Source organism: Ananas comosus, linkage group 1 (genome assembly GCF_001540865.1).
Source record: "Ananas comosus cultivar F153 linkage group 1, ASM154086v1, whole genome shotgun sequence".
Taxonomy (NCBI): domain Eukaryota; kingdom Viridiplantae; phylum Streptophyta; class Magnoliopsida; order Poales; family Bromeliaceae; genus Ananas; species Ananas comosus.
Window position 1 is genome coordinate 23194577 of NC_033621.1, and position 20579 is coordinate 23215155.

The 20579-nt window shown below is 34.8% G+C and overlaps 3 protein-coding genes across 3 annotated transcripts in view; 1 reads left to right on the top strand and 2 right to left on the bottom strand.

Annotated features, from left to right (window-relative positions):
* The window catches only part of LOC109706560 (lysine histidine transporter 1-like), a 59749-nt gene extending 53752 nt beyond the window's left edge, over positions 1 to 5997 (bottom strand). The window contains exons 1-7 of the mRNA XM_020227489.1: positions 5783 to 5997; positions 2488 to 2624; positions 1919 to 2302; positions 1233 to 1626; positions 825 to 930; positions 635 to 726; positions 514 to 554 (exon numbers count right to left, since the gene is read on the bottom strand). Coding sequence (XP_020083078.1) covers positions 514 to 554; positions 635 to 726; positions 825 to 930; positions 1233 to 1626; positions 1919 to 2302; positions 2488 to 2624; positions 5783 to 5827 — 1199 coding nt within the window. The 5' untranslated portion in view covers positions 5828 to 5997. The remainder of the gene's footprint in view (positions 1 to 513; positions 555 to 634; positions 727 to 824; positions 931 to 1232; positions 1627 to 1918; positions 2303 to 2487; positions 2625 to 5782) is intronic.
* On the top strand, positions 13854 to 15179 carry LOC109709194. The gene is made up of 3 exons (XM_020231297.1): positions 13854 to 14127; positions 14614 to 14702; positions 14891 to 15179. The coding sequence occupies exons 1-3, from the start codon at positions 13933 to 13935 to the stop codon at positions 15036 to 15038; spliced, it is 432 nt and encodes a 143-aa protein (XP_020086886.1). The 5' UTR covers positions 13854 to 13932; the 3' UTR covers positions 15039 to 15179.
* LOC109709187 (putative ABC transporter C family member 15) lies at positions 15244 to 16973 on the bottom strand. The gene is made up of 5 exons (XM_020231287.1): positions 16856 to 16973; positions 16240 to 16760; positions 16091 to 16154; positions 15753 to 15992; positions 15244 to 15509 (listed from the first exon to the last, which is right to left on the bottom strand). The coding sequence occupies exons 1-5, from the start codon at positions 16953 to 16955 to the stop codon at positions 15388 to 15390; spliced, it is 1047 nt and encodes a 348-aa protein (XP_020086876.1). The 5' UTR covers positions 16956 to 16973; the 3' UTR covers positions 15244 to 15387.

The window sequence follows — 20579 nt, forward strand, 5'->3', positions numbered from 1 at the left end:
AATTTTATAATATATATATATATATTATTTGATTTTTAGTCAAAAAAAAAAGCCGAGCTTAATTATAAAAGGATTCATTTCTATATAAAGGTTTAACCAGATCAAAGTCTAATGAATAAAATTTTATTAATTATTTTTTTATTTATATCTAGTTTAATTTATTTAACTTATTGTTCATTGGCCGGCTCGTAAATCAGCTCGTGCCAAACATGAGCTGAATTTTTCGACTCGATATTTTAACGAGGCAGTTCGCTCGTGTTCGCAATTCAAAAGTTAGAGTTGGGCAACTTTTAGTTTCATAATGGATGCTTTTAAGAGCCAGATTTACTATGTCGAACCCATAAGGGCATATTTTTTTTTCGCACTCACATGTCGCTTAATAATTGGCTTAGGAGCTATGTAATGCGTCGGTGCAATTAATTTTGAAACAAACAAATTAAGGTTAGAAATCAATGGTGCAATTAATTGAAAGAAAATGTATGATAATGGTTAGTTAAAAAAGAAAANCTCCATCTTTTAGGCTTGTAGATGGCAAGCCACATGATACAGGGAAGCTGTAAAAACAGATATTAGAAAGGATTAGCATCGCAAAATTTATTGAACTGCGCAGTTTCTGAAAGATTTTGGGGCTCACAAAGTATGTAGTTGGGGCGAATGCGAATCCTCCGAAGAATCCGAGCAGCCCACCGAAGAACGGGAATGTTATCCCGACGAACATCGTGAAAGCTACAGATATTGGCGGTTGTATTAAGTTAGCGGAGAGATAATTTCATTGATATTTGCATGTAAAAAGTATCGGAATCTATGAAGGAGAAGAGGCATACCGACGTATACGGAGCGCGCGATGATTCGAAGAGCGAGACCGGGTGGGAAATGAAGCTTCTTCACCAGCACAGTTTCGATCATGTCAAAGACAGGCATTGCGTAGATCTGCATCGACAAAAACGCATTTTCATTTCTCGAATTCTGCTACTGACAAAACTGAGAACATCAATAGTTGCAGAATGCTGCAGCTGAACTAAGAGAAGACTGATTTGCTGCCGAACACGAACGCGAACGCGCAGTTTGGTCTGGAAACAATTCAATTGGAATAGTTTTTCATTTTATCTCCGAGTTATCTCGCATTCGGTTCGACATCAGAATTCAGAGCTAGTAGTATTCCAAAGAACTGCATTTGACGGAACAGCGGGAATAACTTTCTCGAGTTTTACGGGACTTGCTGCATTTATTACCTGATAGCTTCCGATGACGTGGACGACGACCATCATGTTGGCCATCGCGATGAGCCACCTCGGCTTCTCGAGGGTGACGAGGATGTTGTCGTCGACGCTGTTCCCGAAGGCCCAGTAACCGACGAGGGCGACGGGGAAGTAGCAGAGGGCGACGATGATGTAGGCCACAATGACACCCTTCCACATGGGCTTCTTCGACGGCTTCTCGGGGGTGGAGGGGATGGTCGCCTGGATCTCCAGCACGACGTTGTGGCCCGCGTACGCGAACGCGACGTCGCCCAGCGCTCCGAAGAAGTTGAGCACCGTACCGGCGGCGCTCGACGATTTGTACCCGTACTCCACATTGGATTGCTTCCCTTTGTCCACAGAAGCTCCCCATGCTATGGTAGAGTAGCTGTAAAATCGCGAAGTCACATGATACATTACTCAACAGAGTACTAAAGAAGTACGATACGGTGCGGTAGGATACGATTGTACATAGCTGGAAAGTAGTAACTAATAATGATGTGTAATGAGGGAAAGTGTGTCACATCCCGATAATTTCATATCGGATAGGAATGATGATATGATTGGACATATAAGAGATTAGACGCTAGTAATAATAACTGGACTTAAGCATTTTGAGCTGATGGTTTAGACCCAACGAGTTATTGTTGCTAGTGGGCTGGGTCGTTACAAAGTGGTACCTAAGAGACATGACGGCAGCGGCCAAGGAGACGCCGGAGATGGAGTTGAAGTTGGGGAGCTGCGAGAGAACGAAGTGAACGGAGGCGAAGATCATGATGAAGTAGGTGAGTTTGATGCTCTTGCAGCCGGGGCAGACGGTGTCATGGAACTTCTTGAGGGACCTGCCGCCGGTGACCATGTAGACGATGTTGACGCCGACCTCGACCACCAGCTGCTGCGGCACGACGATCCACAGCCCCAGCTTCTCCCCGAACGCGTGCTGCCCCAGCTCGTGGTACCGGTCGAACCGCTTCCCGGGCACCATCTCGTGCATCTCCACCATCTGCCACAGTGTGTACAGCGTGATGATCCACGACAGTATCAGCACCGCTATTCCTGGTCCCCTGCAACAAAATAAGTACATCGTCATACATCGTCATCATAATGTATCTATCCTCAATAAAATCATCGTATATCGATATCATAACAATTGAAATAATTCAATACTGAATCGTTCTGTGTCTTATTACGGTTCCAAAAAAAAACAAAAAAAAAAGAATCAAAAAGAATACGATCAATGTGTTCGTACCATCCGAGTTCCGACATAGCGTAGGGCAAGCTGAGGACGCCAGCGCCGACCATGGCGGTGACGTTGTGGAAGGCCGAGTACCACCATTTTGCGTTCCGCGACGACGTGATCGGAAGCCAATCGTCGACCGACTGCTCCTGCAGAAAATTTTTTTACACCAGTTTGCATTAGCTTTAGAATATTTGAACATGCAAGACCAAACAATTTCTCATACGTTACAAATTAAAGCGTGCACTTAATAACATACGTATTTACGTACCATGATGAAAAGAGATAGTACAAAAACTTATGAAGATACAAAAAGAACTTGTTCACAAATCCTTCTTTCTTCTACTTTATTTATTTTATATATATATATATATCATATATATAAAATTAAGCTTAAAATCGTATTTATCCAAAATGTTATCTTATTAACTATATTCAGATATATCAAAGGTAACAATTTATTTTAATGTATATATGTATTCTATTTGGATAGCCACAAATATTATCAGCAATGTTAATTAAATTATAGTTAAATATCTTTTATTGCTGTGAAATCTTAATTTTCTGAAGAGATATGTTAATTTACTCGAAGCTTATATAGAATCTTGTAATTAATTAGATTTTAATCTAAATATATGCTTGATGAATCAATTACCTAAAATTCTATATGTAACCAATTTTAATTAATCAATTTTTATATTCAAATCAAACACCTCAGATCGATCGGGTGAGAATATTGCGGGTTCAGATCTATATAAATAAGTAAATAAATAAATAGATAAATAAATAAATGTCGCCACATCATATGCGCCTTCTCAGAGCCGGATTCGGAATCTAATTAAGGGGTGATGGTAAATATCTATTCTAAAATTTAATCAGATATATCAGCAAAATTACAATTTCCCCCTTGTAGTTTGGCAAGTTTTACTGGATCCTGCAATGAAGAGTTAATTACTGTGGTTTCACACTTTTTCACTTGAGTACCTTGTGTCAATTTAGTATTCTGTGGTTTTATTATTATTATTTTTTTCGTCAGCCCCTTCGTTAACTTTTTGTTAAATTATATACAAAAAACTTCAGATACCCCACCTATAGTTTATCGAAACATTCACTTTAGTGCCTATTAGTTTTAACTTTATCACTGATTTAACGAAAAAATTAATAGAAGGGAATAACAAAAAAATATGAAAGTAATACACTTTAAATCACATGGTATTAAAGTGGGAAAGTGTGAAACCACATAAATGATATTTTAAGTATTTCCTAAAATAAAATGCTCTCCAAGATGTCCTATAAAAAAAAATCACTATTCTACATCTTTTTTAGGGGATTATATCTAATAAATCCTCAAAAGTTTTAGAAATATCTAATATACTTTTGATTGACCAAAATATCCTCGTTGATTTTCGAACATCTTTTCAAATATTCCAAAGCCCTCAGATTTGCTAATGTGAATTGGGGTGTAGAAGAGTACTTTGATAATTTTAGAATAAATTTAAAAATTTAGAATAATAGTCTTAAGCAAAAGCCTTTTTTTCTTAAAACGGCTTCTCCTTATACTAAAACCAAAAACTTCAAATAAAAATTTTTGCATTTCTTTTTTCTATTAATACAAAAGTTTCAGACTTTCTAATTACCAAATGTCCTATTATATAAAGGTGCATATAAGAGTTAAAAGCAGAAACAGAACCAGATAAGCTGGCCAATTTATTACCAAAAAGCATTATTATTTTATGGCTAAATTACAGAAAACTTCACTGTCAAAACCCGATTTTTCACTTTTCCTCCCTGTCACTTAAAAACCTATATTTTGCCCCCTTATAAAATGAAAAATGTTCACAGAAGGGTACAGTGTGAACTGTGATGATAAAATGACCATTTTGCCCCTCGTCATGTTCACAGGAGAGAAGGCTGAGGGCATTTTTGACATAAAAAAATATATAATAATATTTTATAAACGAAACCCTAGCGGCTTACTAACGGCAGGGGGTTTTTCATTTTATAAGGGGCCAAAGTGTAGATTTTTAAATGACAGGGAGAAAAGTGAAAAATCGGATTTTGACGAGAAAGTTTTATGTAATTTAGCCTTATTTTATACTTCATTATAAAACTAAATGTGCCTTAAAATTTGGAAATGAGCATAGTGTATTAAAAATCCTTAATTAACCTTAATTAGTGGGGCACCTCAACTTGTACACCTCACCAACCCACAAATATATCTTTGTTGACTTTAGTGAATGAGAACATAACAAGTCAAACATAACAGTTATTGTACATGATAATATATATGAATACCATCTCCTTAGATATAGTTCAAATAGTTTATGTAAAATATATAAATATTAGGAGCCAGCTTTGCTCCAGCTCTAGCATTGAAATATTGAATACACCTGATTTTTTCTTTTCTTTTCTTTTTGTTTTTTGTTTTTTGTTTTTGTTTTTTTGACCTACTCGGCTTATTTTAATATTCTATATTAAGGTCTTTGAAAGCTCTTATATATATAATACAGCCAATATATAGAGGCTATAGTAGTTGTCGCTCTCCAAGATCATAAGACTCATCGACCCTATTTTAAAAAAATAGTAATATTTAAAAGAAAAAAAGTCACTAAGAGCCAATAATGATGAGAAAAGCAAAGATGAATTCTATGGGAGTTGCAAAGAGAAAAGAAACTTAGAATTAATAATGATGCAGCTATATATATATATAGTCATGGATGCTTTAATTTGTCTAAGAGAAAAGCTATGTGTTGTTCTCTTGCGATAATGATATGCTGATATATTAAGTACAAATTATTTTACACTGTAATATAAGTTAGCATATAATGATCAACTGTTGATAAGGATCACCCAAATGAATGGAGCTTAATTAATTTGGTTGTTCACTTTAATTGGTTAATATGCAAAATAAAAGGGAAGCCACACAAATTGCCTTCCCATTGAGGCAACATATATGTAGGAGTTTGTGGTGTTTGATGAGTGTACATGGATCGTGCTAAATCACCTATTCACTACATTACTAAATTAACTTCGTTCATTTTTAGAAATGAATTTAGCTGAAAATATTAAACAACTAGTTAAATTTCGAACTTGAAATCTCGAATATCAATCATTATGTTTTTTACAATTTGGATTAGAAACGGTCGGTTAATTTAATTACTGTACAGCTAAATGTGCAAAGTTGTGGAAAAGTAGGATTCTACATGGGACTAAATATGTTTTTAATCTAAATGCAAGTTTGTGCATGATAACAAATGCAAAACCCCATGAGAGAGAGAGAGAGAGAGAGAGAGAGAGGCATATATACCTTGTTAGGTTTGGTATATTCTGGGGAGGTAGCTTGAGTTCCCATGGCTCTCAAAAATGGCCCAAAACACCACAAAGAGAGAGAGAGAGAGAGAGAGAGAGAGAGAGAGTAGGATGGTTGTGGAAATATAAGAGGAGAGGGGATTAATGGATATATATATATATACACACACACACACACATACACCCTAACTAATTAACTATAATAGCTTAGAAGAGGAATTTTAGAGAAGGACATGTATATACATATATAAATAACTAAGATTAATTAATTAAGAATTGAGTGGCCATCTTGTTCTCATTGAAGGTGATGTACTGCTGAGTTGACTTCAGAGAGAGAGAGAGAGAGAGAGTCTCCCACTCCATGTACTCCGCAAACTCTTTCTCATACACATCTAAATTTATCATGTAGTAAAAAGATTTATGTTATATTTTTGTAGGGTAAAAATATATTCTACATATATATATGTCGGCTTCAAAAAGTTGAAAAATGTTGTTTATATGAACTTCCAATTTGTTTTAATTTTGTGAAGTTCCATAACTAGCTTTATATACTTTGAGGCAATTATTATCTTGATGCCTTATTTCTTATTTTAGAATAACTACTAACTTTAAAATTCATGTTTATTTTGTGACACTTTTTAAATCTTAATTTATTGTAACTTATGTCTTAAACTTTTAAAATTATTATAATCAAGTCTTAAAGTTCAATTTAATTGACTCAGTATTGACGCATTACTGATGTAAATCTAATGTAACATCTTAGTAACCTAGACATCACCAATCATTTTATATTACCGCTATATCAATATTCAGTCAACTAAATTTAGTTATAGGACTTGATTGTAGTAATTCTAGAAATTCGAGCAAAAAAATTTTACTAAATTAAAATTTGAAGACCAAAATATTACCAATGTTATAGGTTGGTAACCAAACGTTACTCTTGTGTTTATATTTTAGCTGGGTATAATTGAGTCAAAGTTAGAGGACCCATATACTTTTCCACAGGGTCTTATATGGGGAACAGTGTGGACACATGGATATTAAATGATGTGAGAGAACTAAGAGGGAAGTAAATTAATTTCCTACAATTACGCTAACTTTTAGCATAATTTATACCTTAACATTATTTTCCCTAATCTTACCACGTGACAGCCTATCTTTCACCCTCACTTGCCCCTCTTTTGAACCAAATGGCTAAGCAGTCTCTTCGATTTTCCTTTTCTGTACCGTCTACCTCTTCGGATTTTCGTCTTATTAATTTTTTTTCATAACGTATGTCTCTTCGACTTCCTATCTCATAATTCCTTTTTTGTAACGTCGCTACTTCCACTTCCCTCTCATTAGTTTCTATTTTCTAAGAATCGTTGCCCGAGAAGCTTGTGGGCACGGTAAATGACGTTCTCGACAACGACCTCGCCTACTACGTCCGCTCCCCTCAAGCCCGCAAGCGCACCGCCCTCGCTCTCACTGTCAACGTCGAGTGAGTCGAACTCTAACCCTAGCCTCGAACCTTTCTCCCTCGATGTCGACCACTTATATTTGTAATGTATAGGACTTGCCGAAAAAGGGTTGAAGGCGCTATGATATTTCACGAAAGCATCGGTGTTAGTAGAGAATGCCCTAAATGAGNAAAAAAAAAAAAAAAAAACTAAAAATCCTATTTAAAAAGATACTTTTATTCACAAGATTCCTCTAGGTGGAAAGTAATTAAAATTAAATCAAGAAGTAACAAAATTCTCCCACTCCACTATCAATATCATAAATTAGTGCTTATATAATAATGAACTAATTTAGGCTTAGTTTGGTATTGAGGTCTATTTAACGCTATTAGATAGAATGGAATTGAGAAAAAGCATATAGGGATACACTTCTGCGTTCTCCGATGAAACCGCAGAAAATATATCGTAAACCGCAATATGTGTAATGCAATATTACGTACGGAAACAAATAGGATATTTTTATATCGTCGTTTCTCACTACACGTAACACAATCTTCCTACAATTCTAAACGAAGTCTTAATATAAGTAATTTTTAAAAATATATATATTAAGTTTATTTATAAATGGAGAAAGGATCATAATGAAATTTTTATAACCGTTGGATTTAGACATTGATCATAGGCAAACCGCCCTGCAATTTAGGCAGATTATAGGGGCCAGTTGGCAACTTGTGACTTAAATAACAATGTTTGGCTTTCAAGGCAAGTACTACTTGCAAAATATTCCAATATTGTTACAAGTGTAGTGCAAATTATACATAACGTGTAGGCCCTAAGATTGAGAAATTGTTTCTGCACATGGTATACCGTCGATAACTTATCTGAAGTATGAATTCTTCTGAATCTTGCTGCACGATCGTTCAAAATTTTGATTTTACTATCCAATCTTCCAATTTGTTTAACTTGAGTCGGTCGGCGGTATTCTGACTTCAAGATTAGAAATATATTAACATTTAATCACTTCTATGCTAGCAATATATTAATATTTAATCAACTAAATTAGGTTATAGGTCTTGATTATAATAATTCTGAAAGTTCGAATCAGATACTATAACAAATTAAAGTTTGAGAATCAAGGCGTTGCATACCTCTTAGTTTGAGGATCAAACGTGCAATTTACTTATTAGAGAAAAAAAATATTATGAGACTAAGTGAACAACAACTACACAATATTATCCTCGTTATTTAGAGCAGTTGGTTGATATTCCGACTATTAGAGAACCAATTTCGAATTCAAATCTCGCTTCGAGTAGAAATATTACGTGCGTTGTCGGCCACGTACTACCACCATATACTTCTTTAAAAAGAAGGACTAAATGACAAAATCTACAATGTCAGTGGGGCAACTTGCAATTTTAAAAGAAGGTTGACTTTGACCTCAAAGTCAAACGAACTTATCAATATGACGTTCCGCGTTTCCTAAGAAAAAGCGGCGACGAGTTATTTGACTTGTCCAAACCAAAAAATAAAAAAATAAAATAAAATCAATTGATTTCAAATATTTGAATTTTAACTTTTATTTAACTCTGAAATGAAAATGATCTAATCCTATTTACGACTCAATTCGGCTTAAAATTTTTGACTGATTCGTTTCAGAGTAAACCACTTAAAATTCTATTTTACAAATAACTCGCCTTTCTTTACGTTCATCACTCTCATCTCTCTAAAAATTCGTGGTGTTTATTTTTAGACGATTTGTTATTTCAATGCAATTCAATTTTATTATTTATTTTTATTCTAATCATGAACCAAATTTGTTCTAAAACACGTGCGCTCTCCACAGGCAAAATCCTCTCTCTATTATAAATAAAAGACCATTTTTTAATTTGAAACTCTAATTAAGTTGGGTGCTTTGTGGGCCACTTCTCATATTATTCTAAAAACCAAAAAAAAAAAAATGCTAATAATAAAAAGTTGTGTCTAAAAGGAAAACACTAGTGGCCAATTTGTTGTGTGGATTGCCTTTTAGTTTCTTAAAATTTTTAATTTATTTGTACTTGAGTTCTCAAACTAATCAAGTTTGATAAGAATAAAAATCGCTTCATCTTTAAAATGGATATTATTTATATTTAAAATAGTAGTCCCGTAGAACTCTTTCTACATTTCTTTGTTCTTATACATACATACATACATTCGAAGAGAGCGAAAAAGAAGGGTATTTTTCTCCGAAAATTATAAAATCAGAGTTTTCAATTAAAATCCAAAAAATATTAGGAATTAGTATCGCGAAAATTATTTTCTATTTAGAGTAAATATGTTATTTCTGGTGCACATTCCCACCCCATGATTGTAATGGCCATGATCAAGAAATGTTAATGACCTACACTATAGTATATATAGTATTATTGTTTTACAATAAAAATTGGGTGTATAAACTGACTGTCCCTAGAGCAAGTGGCAAAGGACTTGATGGTTGGTACCCGAGGTTCCAAGTTCGAATCCTAGTTGATTCACATTTTCAGCTAAATTTATTTCTAAATAAAATAAACGAAGCGGGTAGCATGTTACCTATCTCTCAAAACAAAAATTAGGTGTATAAATCAAGGGAATAGATAATTACAAAACAAGTTATTTTCTTTTTCTTTTTCTTTTTTTTGAGATAAAGTTAATACGTTACTCGCTTCATTCATTGAAAGTATGAATTAAACTACAAGGATGAGGCAACTATAGGCCTCAAGCAAGGTGGGCGAAAAATAAAAAATAAAAAATAAAAAAACAAAAGTTATTTATATGAGATAAATTGACCCCACGGGTACTTAAACTACTTGATTTTGCTGACAGCTAATAGGGGGTTCGTCGAAGTCCTCCAAAAGATCACATTGTTTCTTACCTCCCAAATAACCCACCAGCAAGCTATAAGTCCAGTCAGTCCGTCGTCTGTGTCTGACGCCCTTTTCTAATCTTCCACATATCTCAAACCAATTTCACGTTGTTTTCAATATTCTCGAATTGGATGCCGTCTAAGGTCACCACCATTAGGAATCTAGTAAACACGTACTGTGTGAATAAATAGTCTACTAAACAAAAAAGCAGAAGATATTTTAGATATTTAATAATGCATGACCTTAAAGATGGTCGTTGTGTCGCGTCTTTATTCGAATATTAATATTTTTCTCTAAAAAAAAAGAATGATAAGGCATCGGATAAGTCGACGGAAGGTTCGAGAATTGGGAGTTTCTGTCACATCGCATTTTATTCAGATATTAGTGCCCTTAACTATCAACAAGATGTTGCATCATTTGAAATTCCCACGCAAAAAGAAAAAAAAAAAAAGGATTGAATTTTCTCATGAGGCAATGACGAAGAAAGAATATGGAGTAAGAAGAAGCACAACATTCTCAGATAAAGTAATGGTGTGAGATGTTCTAAACAAGTTAATTACAGAGCCCTACGAATTGATGCATGTTTTCTTTTTTATTTTCCTTTTTTTTTTGGCTTGTTATTTTTGAATTAGGTTTATTATGTGGAACATCAAGCAAATTAATTAATTACTCCTGCAAAATGTTCGGAAATTATATTAGAAATTTCAGAGTGTATGAAAGGGGAAGAACAAATTAAAAGTGGTCTTAGTTTCGATTATTGGATACACTCACCAAAACTTGCACAAAAAATGGTCTCTAGTTTATGTTCTCACAATCCGTTTAGTATCATGAGGTTCATATATTGTTAATGAATATATAAAACATTAGAGCAAAATATTATAAGAATATATTTATGTATTTTAGAAACCGCAGAAAGTATATTTTAGTCGAATTATTACGATACGTGAAATAAAATATTATATTTTTTATCATACTTTTCCATTTCAAATAAGACAGTTTTTTCGCAATCGTAAAATAAGATTTTTTTTTAGAATTTTAGTTAAAAAAAAACCACCCTTTTCAAGCTTTTATTAGTTAAAAAATAATTAATACGACAAATAAAGAATNTTTTTTTTCTTATTTTTGGGTTTGTTTTCTTATAGAAGTTCGAGGAACCATCACAATTAATAAACGTAGGAATTTGATAGATAGGGAGTCAGGGTTCACACCGGTCAAAGTCAATGGATTGTATTCTTTTTGACTCAGTAGTTTCCTAGAAATGCCGTGCTCTTTCGTGGACTTATCGCGATGTACGTACCCGATGTACCATACCCATTTAACCTTTTTCTTTCTTTTTTTTCGAACTCTTGAAAATTTATATTTTGTTCTTTCAAAAAGTAAAAAATATTCACTTCGGTCTTTGCCATTAGTATTTCATTAAAATTTCATTTATATTATATTATTATATATATTTTATACTCAAAATATTTTTAAAATTCTCATCTCAGATGCGTCTCTTTTTTCCTAACTGATGTTCTCGGCCGCACCGCCTTAACCTCGCCACCTCTCTGTCCGTGCCCACACACACGCCCTCACCCTCCTCTGCCGCCTCACCCTCGTCCTCACCCACCTCTCCATCCACGTCCATCTCGATCTCCTCCTACAGTCACCGAAATAGAGGGGCAACGAGGGTGCTGGAGGAGCGCGGGAGTAGGTAGAGGAAATGGAGTCGGATATGGGATCGAGGGAGGCAGGATTGGGGAGGAGGCGAAGAGGATGAGGGGCAATTCGGTCACTTTGTTATCAGAGTTAACACTGTACCCCCAGAACATTTTTTATTTTTTAAAGAGGCAATATATAAATTTTTTAATGATAGAGGAGTAACTGAAAAATCAGGTTTTGATAGAATTTTTTTGTAATTTAGCCTAGTAATAATTATACTGTAGTTATATATATAAGAATTCAATTTCGACGTTTAGTTTGATATATTTGAATTCAACTGCTACAATTGAAACTGTATGAGGGCACCCAACTACCATTACATTTAAATTGACTGTATTTCCAACTGCAGCAGTTAAGAAAAATAACTTTAAACAAGAGAGTAAGCCTACCTCCTTAATTACATTTTAAATCAATTATAGATTTTTTTATATTCGAGGTAATCTTATCACAATATATATAAAATAATAAAATTTTACAAACATACTTTTCACTACATGCAATCAAACAAATCATTGACAATTGTAGTACTTTTTATTACATTCATCCAAAAGAGATAAACATAGTTGTAAGTGTTGCATCTCGGACGACGCTGCATTTCACATTGTATAAAACCAAACGTCCCCTTGGAATCTGTTTGTTTCACCGAAAGCAGAAAGGGGTGGTATCACTTTCGGTCATAAATGCTTACTTTTGTTGTTTGATTTTTGGTAACTTTATATTTGGTTGAAGTTAATTACGAAAAAAGTACACGAAAATTAATGATAAAATATGAATCTTTCTCTCATGCCTTTAGTTTTTATATTATTCATTTTCTGACAAATAAATAACAAAACAGGTGGAATATCGGTCCTACAGCTATACAAGCAAATGGCCCAGCAAAAGTAATTTTTGTCTTAACTTTAGTTCATTTGAAAGTCTACTTCAAATTTTGAAGCCTATATAAGCCCATACGAGTCAATGAGAAATTTATAAAATTGAAAACAATTCATTTTGCGTGCAAAAGGAAGTAATTTTTTGAGAGAAAGGTAGCACGCTACCTGTTTCTTTCATTAAGTGAATTTAGCTACATAAAACGAGGCAGCAAAGGCCTCGAGGGGCAACAAAAAACAACGGAGACAGCAAAAAACAAAAAAAGGAGAAGTGTAAAGATGAAAACACGAAAAGACGAAAACACGCGTCAAAGGAAGGAAGCAACAAATATCATCCTCACCCAACTCTATAGAAATTGGCCCACTCTTTCATTAGTACTCCGACACGATGGGCAGTAGAGATAGCGTTCATTGGTAACTTTCGAAAAATTACGTTGTTTTTTTCACACCAGATCAACCACCACATGGCTGCCACGAGTATCTGAGCTTTCACAGTGTCAGCCAGTGACCCCTCCCCTGACAACTCCTTCCAGGCGATAGTGACGTCCTCAGTGGAGGGTGAAACGTGAGAGTCTTTGAGGAGCGAAAAAAATATGAACTTGCTAACTACACATCCCACCAACAAGTGATCAACTGTTTCCAGACTATCGGCACACAAGACACACTAGTTATTTCCTGACTATCTCCTTTTAAGCAGATTGTCCACGGTAGGCAATCTTTCTTTTAAGGTTAACCAGAGAAAAATTTTGACTTTTGTCGGAATTTGCAATTTCCAAATGGCAGGCGTTGCAAAATGAAATAATTGAGACACAAAATGAAATGGTTGCATCTTCTCCATAATACAAAAGGGGACAGATGCTTTAGCTCTAAATATTTTTGTCACCACCAGTAATTGGACCAATATGTTGTAAATTAAATTCTCTACTCTCTTGTACCCCTTAGTAGATGTTAATTTCGTCCACGTACCACTTTTATGCATTTTTAAAAAAATATAATTGGGCACCACGTCCAATTACTATTTTTTCAACAAATAATAATGTACTGATATGTAGATTTATACTATATAAATTAATAGTAAACTTTTGTAGCTTATTTTAGCGACGATGTCCAAAAACCTCCTAATATTTTATTTTATTCTTTCTTTCTGAATGGAAGAACCAAAATAAATAAATAAATAAAAACCCTCATTTCTCCCCTTTAAATTCGGAGTTTGACCCAAATGTGACCGTTAAGACCGTTACTCTGACCATTTCAAATATGACCAAATTTGGTGGGAAATGGATTCCCTATACCTCAACTATATATAAAAGAGCTTGTAGGGGTTTCTATAAAGAACAATACAATAAAATAACAAGCCTTAGTCTCTCTCTCTCTCTCTCTCTCTCTCCTTGTTCTCCTACAGCTGCTGCTCCAATGGCTTCTTCCACCATGAAAAGATGGTTGAGGCCTGAGGTAATTAACCGTCTCCGCTTCGCCCGCCAAGTGTTTGTTGTTTCGTCTCAATCGAGAGGAGTTACTGCTTGTTTCTGGTTGTTACTGCTCACCGCATTACAGAATCAAAAACTAATCTATTAGTTTACGATAATTGTAGAGGCCCCATATGTTGAAAATTGCAAGTTTTGGACATCAGTTTCTTGTGATATTTATTCGCAGATCATTTAGATATTTTAGACCATATCTAGCAGATTACTTTGTATTTTAAGATGCCTATAATTGTTGTTTCCGCACGGCTGTTCTCGATGTTTAATTTTGTTTTGTGGTTGATATTGTTATTGAAAACCCATACCTAGTTCTCTAAAAGAAAAAAGAAGATAAACGATTCATGATAACATCTGCCAATCATGATTTATTCAGATATTGCCTATTGTGCCTATTTTTAGATCTTATTCTGAGATAAAAATGCTTCCATTGTTTTCGAAATCCCTTTTGAATGTGCAGGTGTATCCACTCTTCGCAGCGGTTGGCACCGCGGTTGGCATCTGCGGTATGCAGCTGATTCGGAACATCACTACCAACCCGGAAGTGAGGTATTTATATGTATATTTCTTCTTATAACATCATTTGATCTCACGAGTTTAAAATTAGGTCTGTTTGGATGTTCCATATCATGTCAAGCATACGTTAATTGGTCGGCGAGGAGTATGAAAAGATGTCTACAATTGCATAGGATGTGGAGCATGTCGCCTTTTTTTTCTGAATCTGTTTTCATCGACAGGGTAACCAAACAAAACCGAGCAGCAGGAGTTCTTGAAAATTTCGTAGAGGGAGAGAGATACGCAGAACACGGGCTCAGGAAGTTCGTGCGCAACAAATCCCCTGAGATCATGCCGTCCGTGAATGGCTACTTCTCAAATCCAAAATAGGAGATTATTTTCAGAAGAATTTCATTTTCTGAGATTCAAACTTGTGTTGTATTATCAGGTTGAGTAAGTATGGCTCCACTGTGAAATTGTACATGATCTCAGTGATATTTTTTGAAATAAAGGTTTGTTGCGAATGGCTCAGCAGTAGTCTTAAGAACATACAAGTAAATGCTTCGGCATTAGTGAATCGATATAAGAATTAAACTTCAAAAATCAGATGTAATTAACTTGTTACTTGAATTACAAGACTTTTGTACGATGTTAGCGCGACTGTATACATGTTTATCATTGACTAACTCATAGAATGATATTCACAGCTATGGAAACAATCTCCTGCCTCTGTTACTTTTCATGTAAGTTCCGATTGATGATCACATTTTGACCTTCCGATAAACTCCATTACTAGCCTCAAAAAAGCTGATGTTTTATCTCCAAGTAGGTGAGAAGGAGAATCGAACTCCAAGATTCTCCCTGTATCGGATAAAAAGAGATGAAAAGTCGGATTAGTTGCAACCATAATGCACTATTCTCTTTAAATTTATATATGTTTGTGAGAAACTTTTAACTTTTTTCTTCTTTCTTGTTGCCGATGATCCTTAACTTCAAAGAATCAGCATTTCGACAACAAAAGAGAAAGAAAAGTATGAGCTCGCATATGCACATGCATGTACGCATTAAGAGCGAATGAATGTATCGAAGGATTGTCTTGCATACCATCCTCGAGTACGAGAACAAGGTCGCTGTCGATGACAGTGGGTATGCGGTGCGCGACGGTGATGACCGTGCAATTATTCGTCTCACGTCGTATGGTGCTCTGAATGAGATTGTCAGTCACAGCGTCTACAGAGGCGGTAGCTTCGTCCAGCACGAGAATCTTCCTCTTCATTAGCAACACCCTTGCCAAGCACACAAGCTGTCTCTGCCCCACACTCCAGTTCTCCCCATCTTCTACAACTGCAATGCAAATCCATTTCTTTAGTAACACCAACTACACAAAGAAGAACAGTAATGTAAATTAGCCCAAGTTTTTGAAAGAAGTTGTTTCCAATCACCTGGTGCATCCAGCAAGCTCTTATCTTCCTTCACTATTTCATCGAGACGGCACTTCCGCAGAACCTGAAAAGTTATGAATTTAAAGAAATTAAGTTTTTCAGGAGCACATACTAGATTACGATTCTAAATTATCACCACATCTGTTTACCTCCCAGATTTCCAAATCAGAGTGCTGTTGTAGGGGATCCAGGTTAGTTCTCAGAGTTCCTTGAAACAGTGTTGGTTCTTGGGGTATTATGCTCAACTTGGACCTCAAATCATGCAAACCTAGTCGCGTAATGTCTGTCCCGTCGATCAGTATCCTTCCTTCTGTCGGCTCTACCACTCTGAATAGAGTTTGTATCAGTGTGGATTTGCCGCTACCTGTTCTACCAACCACTCCAATTTTCTTCTCCGCGGGGAAGGTGCAACTTATACCTTTGAGAACCATGGGAAGGCTAGGACTGTACTGAACATGGAGATTATCAAGCTCAATTGTTCCATATTTAGGCCACTGTTCCGCAGGTCGGCAATCCTCGATAACTAGTGGAGCCTCACTTGGTATGTTAGATAGTTGAAGAATCCTCTCTACGGATATCATCTTGTTCTCTACATTACACAGGTTCCATATCACCCAGGCCTGTAGCACATTTAGATTCAGTCCGTAGGTCGCCGCGAGCCCCGCGAGGCCTGTGAACACATAACATTACTCATGACTCACTCTAACCTTTAATGACATGAATTAGTACTTATCGAAGTGGATTGCTCTTCTTATGGGAACTTACTAGGATCGACAGAATTCCTCGGTATCGAGACTAGAATGATGAGGAGAAGAAAGAAGACGAGGTTAAAGAGGAAGTTGATGCGGACGCTTAGCCACTCCATGGTCGCGGAATTGTGGAAGGTGACATTCGTGTTTCTCACCACACGCTAACACAATTTTCCTTGCAATTCCAACAGAAGCCTTATATAAGTAATTTTTAAAATATATATATTAAGTTTATTTATAAATGGGAGAAAGGTCATATGACATTTTTTCACACTTGGATTGTAGCATGATCATAAGCAAACCTGCCCTGCATTTTAGGCAGATTATAGGGGCCAGTGGCAACTTGTGACTTAAATAAACAATGTTTGTTTCAAGGCAAGTACTACTTCTGGCAAAAGTATCCCAATATTGTTACAATCTGTAGTGCAAATTATTACATAATCGGAGGCTAAGATTGAGAAATTCGTTTTCTGCCACATGGCTATACCATCCCTAACTTATCCTGAAGTATGAATTGCTTTGAATCTGCTGCACGACGTTCAAAATTTTGATTTTTGCTAATCCAACTCTACCAATTTGTTTAACTTGCAGTCGTTCGGTACTCTAACTTCAAGATTAGAAATATATTACATTTTAATCACTTCTATGCTAGCAAATATATTATAATTTAATCAATTAAATTAGATTATAAATTTTTGTTATAATAATTCTGAATATGTTCGAAATAACAGATACTCATAAAAACAAATTTAAGTTTGGAGAATCAAGGCGGTCTGCAGCTAACCTCTTAAGTTTGAGCGATCAAAACGTGGCAATTTATTTTGATTAAAGAAAAAAATATTTATGAGACTAGGTGACAACGAACGTAACATCAGTTATCTCGGTTTACTTACAGCGTTTGTTGATATTCGACTATTAGGAACCAATTTTCGAAATTCAAATCTCGCTTCGAGTAGAAACTATTACGTGCTTGTCGGCCAAGTCACTACCACCATATACTTCTTTAAAAAGCCAAAGACTAAATGACAAAATCTAGCAATGTCAGTGGGGCAACTTCAATTTTAAAAGATGGTTTGTACTTTGACCCTCCAAGTGCAAACGAAACCTTATCATATTGACGTTCCTGCGTTTCCTAGAAAAGCGGGCGACGAGGTTATTTGACTTGTCCAAAACCAAAAAAGGCGGTTTAAAAAATAAAATAAAAATCTATTGATTTCAATATGTGCATATTAGCTCTCTCTATTTACACTTATGAAATAAAATCTATCCTATCCCATTTTTGGGTCAATTTCGGGCCTCCCTAAAATTTTCGGACTGATTCGTTTCAGAGTAAACACTTAAATCTCTATTTAAAATAACTAGCCTTTCTATAAATTCATCACTCTTCCTCTTTCTAAAAATTCTGGTCGTTAATTTTTAGAATGATTCGCGTATTTCAATGCATTCAATTTTATTATTGTATTTTATTCTATCCTGACCATTCTTGTCCCTAAAATTACGTTGCGCACTCCACAGGCAAAGTCCTCTCTCTATTATAATAAAAGACCAATTTTGAATTTGAAACACTATTAAAGTGGGCTGGTTTTAGTGGGCGACTTCTCAGTATTATTCTAAAAACACAAAAAAAGAAATGTTAATAATGAAAATTTTGCGTCTAAAAGGAAAATAGTGGCCATTTGTTGTGTGGATTGCCTTTTAGTTTTCTTAAAATTTTAATTTATATTGTACTTGAGTTCTCAAACTAGTAAAACAGTTTGATTAGAGTTTGATAAGAATAAAATCACTTTATCTTTAAAGATGGATATATATATTATATTTAAATTAGTAGAGGCCTCATAGAACTCTTTATTACATTTCTTTGTTCTTATAGCATACATAATATCAATAATTCGACGAGAAGCGAGAAAAGAAGGGTATTTTCTTCGAAAATTATAAAATCAGGTTTTCAATTAAAATCCAAAAATATTACGGGAATTAGATATCCGCGAAAATCTTTCTATTTAAGAGTACTATGTTGTTTTTGCGTGCACACATTCCCACCTGTTGTGATGACCTGATCCAAGAAATGTTTAAGACCTACACAATATGAGTTACTATATAGTATTATTGTTTTACAATCAAAAATTGGGTGGTATTAAACCGCCTGTTCCCTAGAGCAAGTGGCCAAAGGACTGGTGGTTGGTACCCGAGTTCAAAGTTCGAATCCTGTTGATTCAATTTTCAGCTAAATTTATTTCTAAATAACAATAAACGAAGCGTGGGTAGCGTGTTATCTACTTTCAAACAACTTATGTGCTATAAATCAATGGGAATAGATAATTACAAAAACATGTTATTTTCTTTTTATTTTTCTTTTTTTTGAGTAAAGTTAGTACGTTACCGTCGCTTTCACTTCTCGCCACCGTCCATCCCGCATCTTCAACGCCTACAAGGATGAGGCAACTATAGGCCTCAAGCAAGTACGTGGCGGAAAACAAAAAAATAAAAAATAAAAAATAAAAAAAAAAGTTATTTATACTGAGATAAATGATCCACGCGGTACTATAAAACTATTTGATTTGCTGACAGCTAATAGGGGGTTCGTCGAGTCCATCCAAAAGATCCACATTGTTCTTACCTCCAAGAAACACCAAAGCTATAATCCAGTCGTCGATCGTCTGTAGTTGACGACCTTTTCTAATCTTCACATATTCAGACAAATTTCACGTGTTTCATACTTCTTAGGAGCTGGACTGCGTCTAAGATTGATCACTAATTAGGATTAGCCAAAACCCCCCCTCCTTACTGCTGTGGAATAATGAGTTATCTAAACAAAAAAGCAGAAGAATATTTAGATAATTTAATAGTGCATGACCTTAATAGATGTCGTCTGTGTCGCGTTTTATTTAGAATAATTAATATTTTTCTTTAAAAGAAAAAGAATGTAACGCATCGGATAAGTCGACGGAAGGTTCCCGCGCTTGGGAGTTTCTCGCTCACTTTCGAACTTTTATTCAGATATTAGTGCCCTTAACTATCAACAAGACTGCTGATAACATTTGAAAATTCCCACGCAAAAAGAAAAAAAAAAAAAAGGGATTGAATTTTTCTACCATGATGAATGAGAAGAAGAATACGGAGTAAGAAGAAGCACAACATTTCTCAGATAAGTAATGGTGTTGAGATGTTCTAACAATGTAATTCAGAGTCCCTACAAAGTTATGCATGATTTTGCTTTTTTATTTTCCTTTTTTTTTTGGCTTGTTATTTTGAATTAGGTTTATTCATGTGGACATCAAGCCAAATTAATTATATTAACTCCTGCAACAATGTTCGAAATTATCATTAGAATTTCAGAGTGGTGGTGAAAGAGCGCAAGACACAAATTAAAAGTGTGGTCTTACAGCTTTCGATTAATGGATACCACTCACCAAAACTTGACCCAAAAATTGGTCTCTAGTTTATGTTCTACCAATCGTTTAGTATCATGAGGATTCATATAATGTTAATAATATATAAAACATTAGAGCAAAAATTGTATAAGAAGTATATTTATCGTATTTTAAGAACCGCATAAAGTATATTTGTTGTATTCAATTATTAGATCGTGAAATAAAATATTATATTCTTTTCATACAGTTTTCCATTTTCAAAATAAGACAGTTGTTTTCTGTCAATCGTAAAATAAGATTTCTTTTTTGAATTTTATAGTAAAAAAAAAAAACACCCTTTTCAGCTTGTATAGTTAAATAAATAATTAA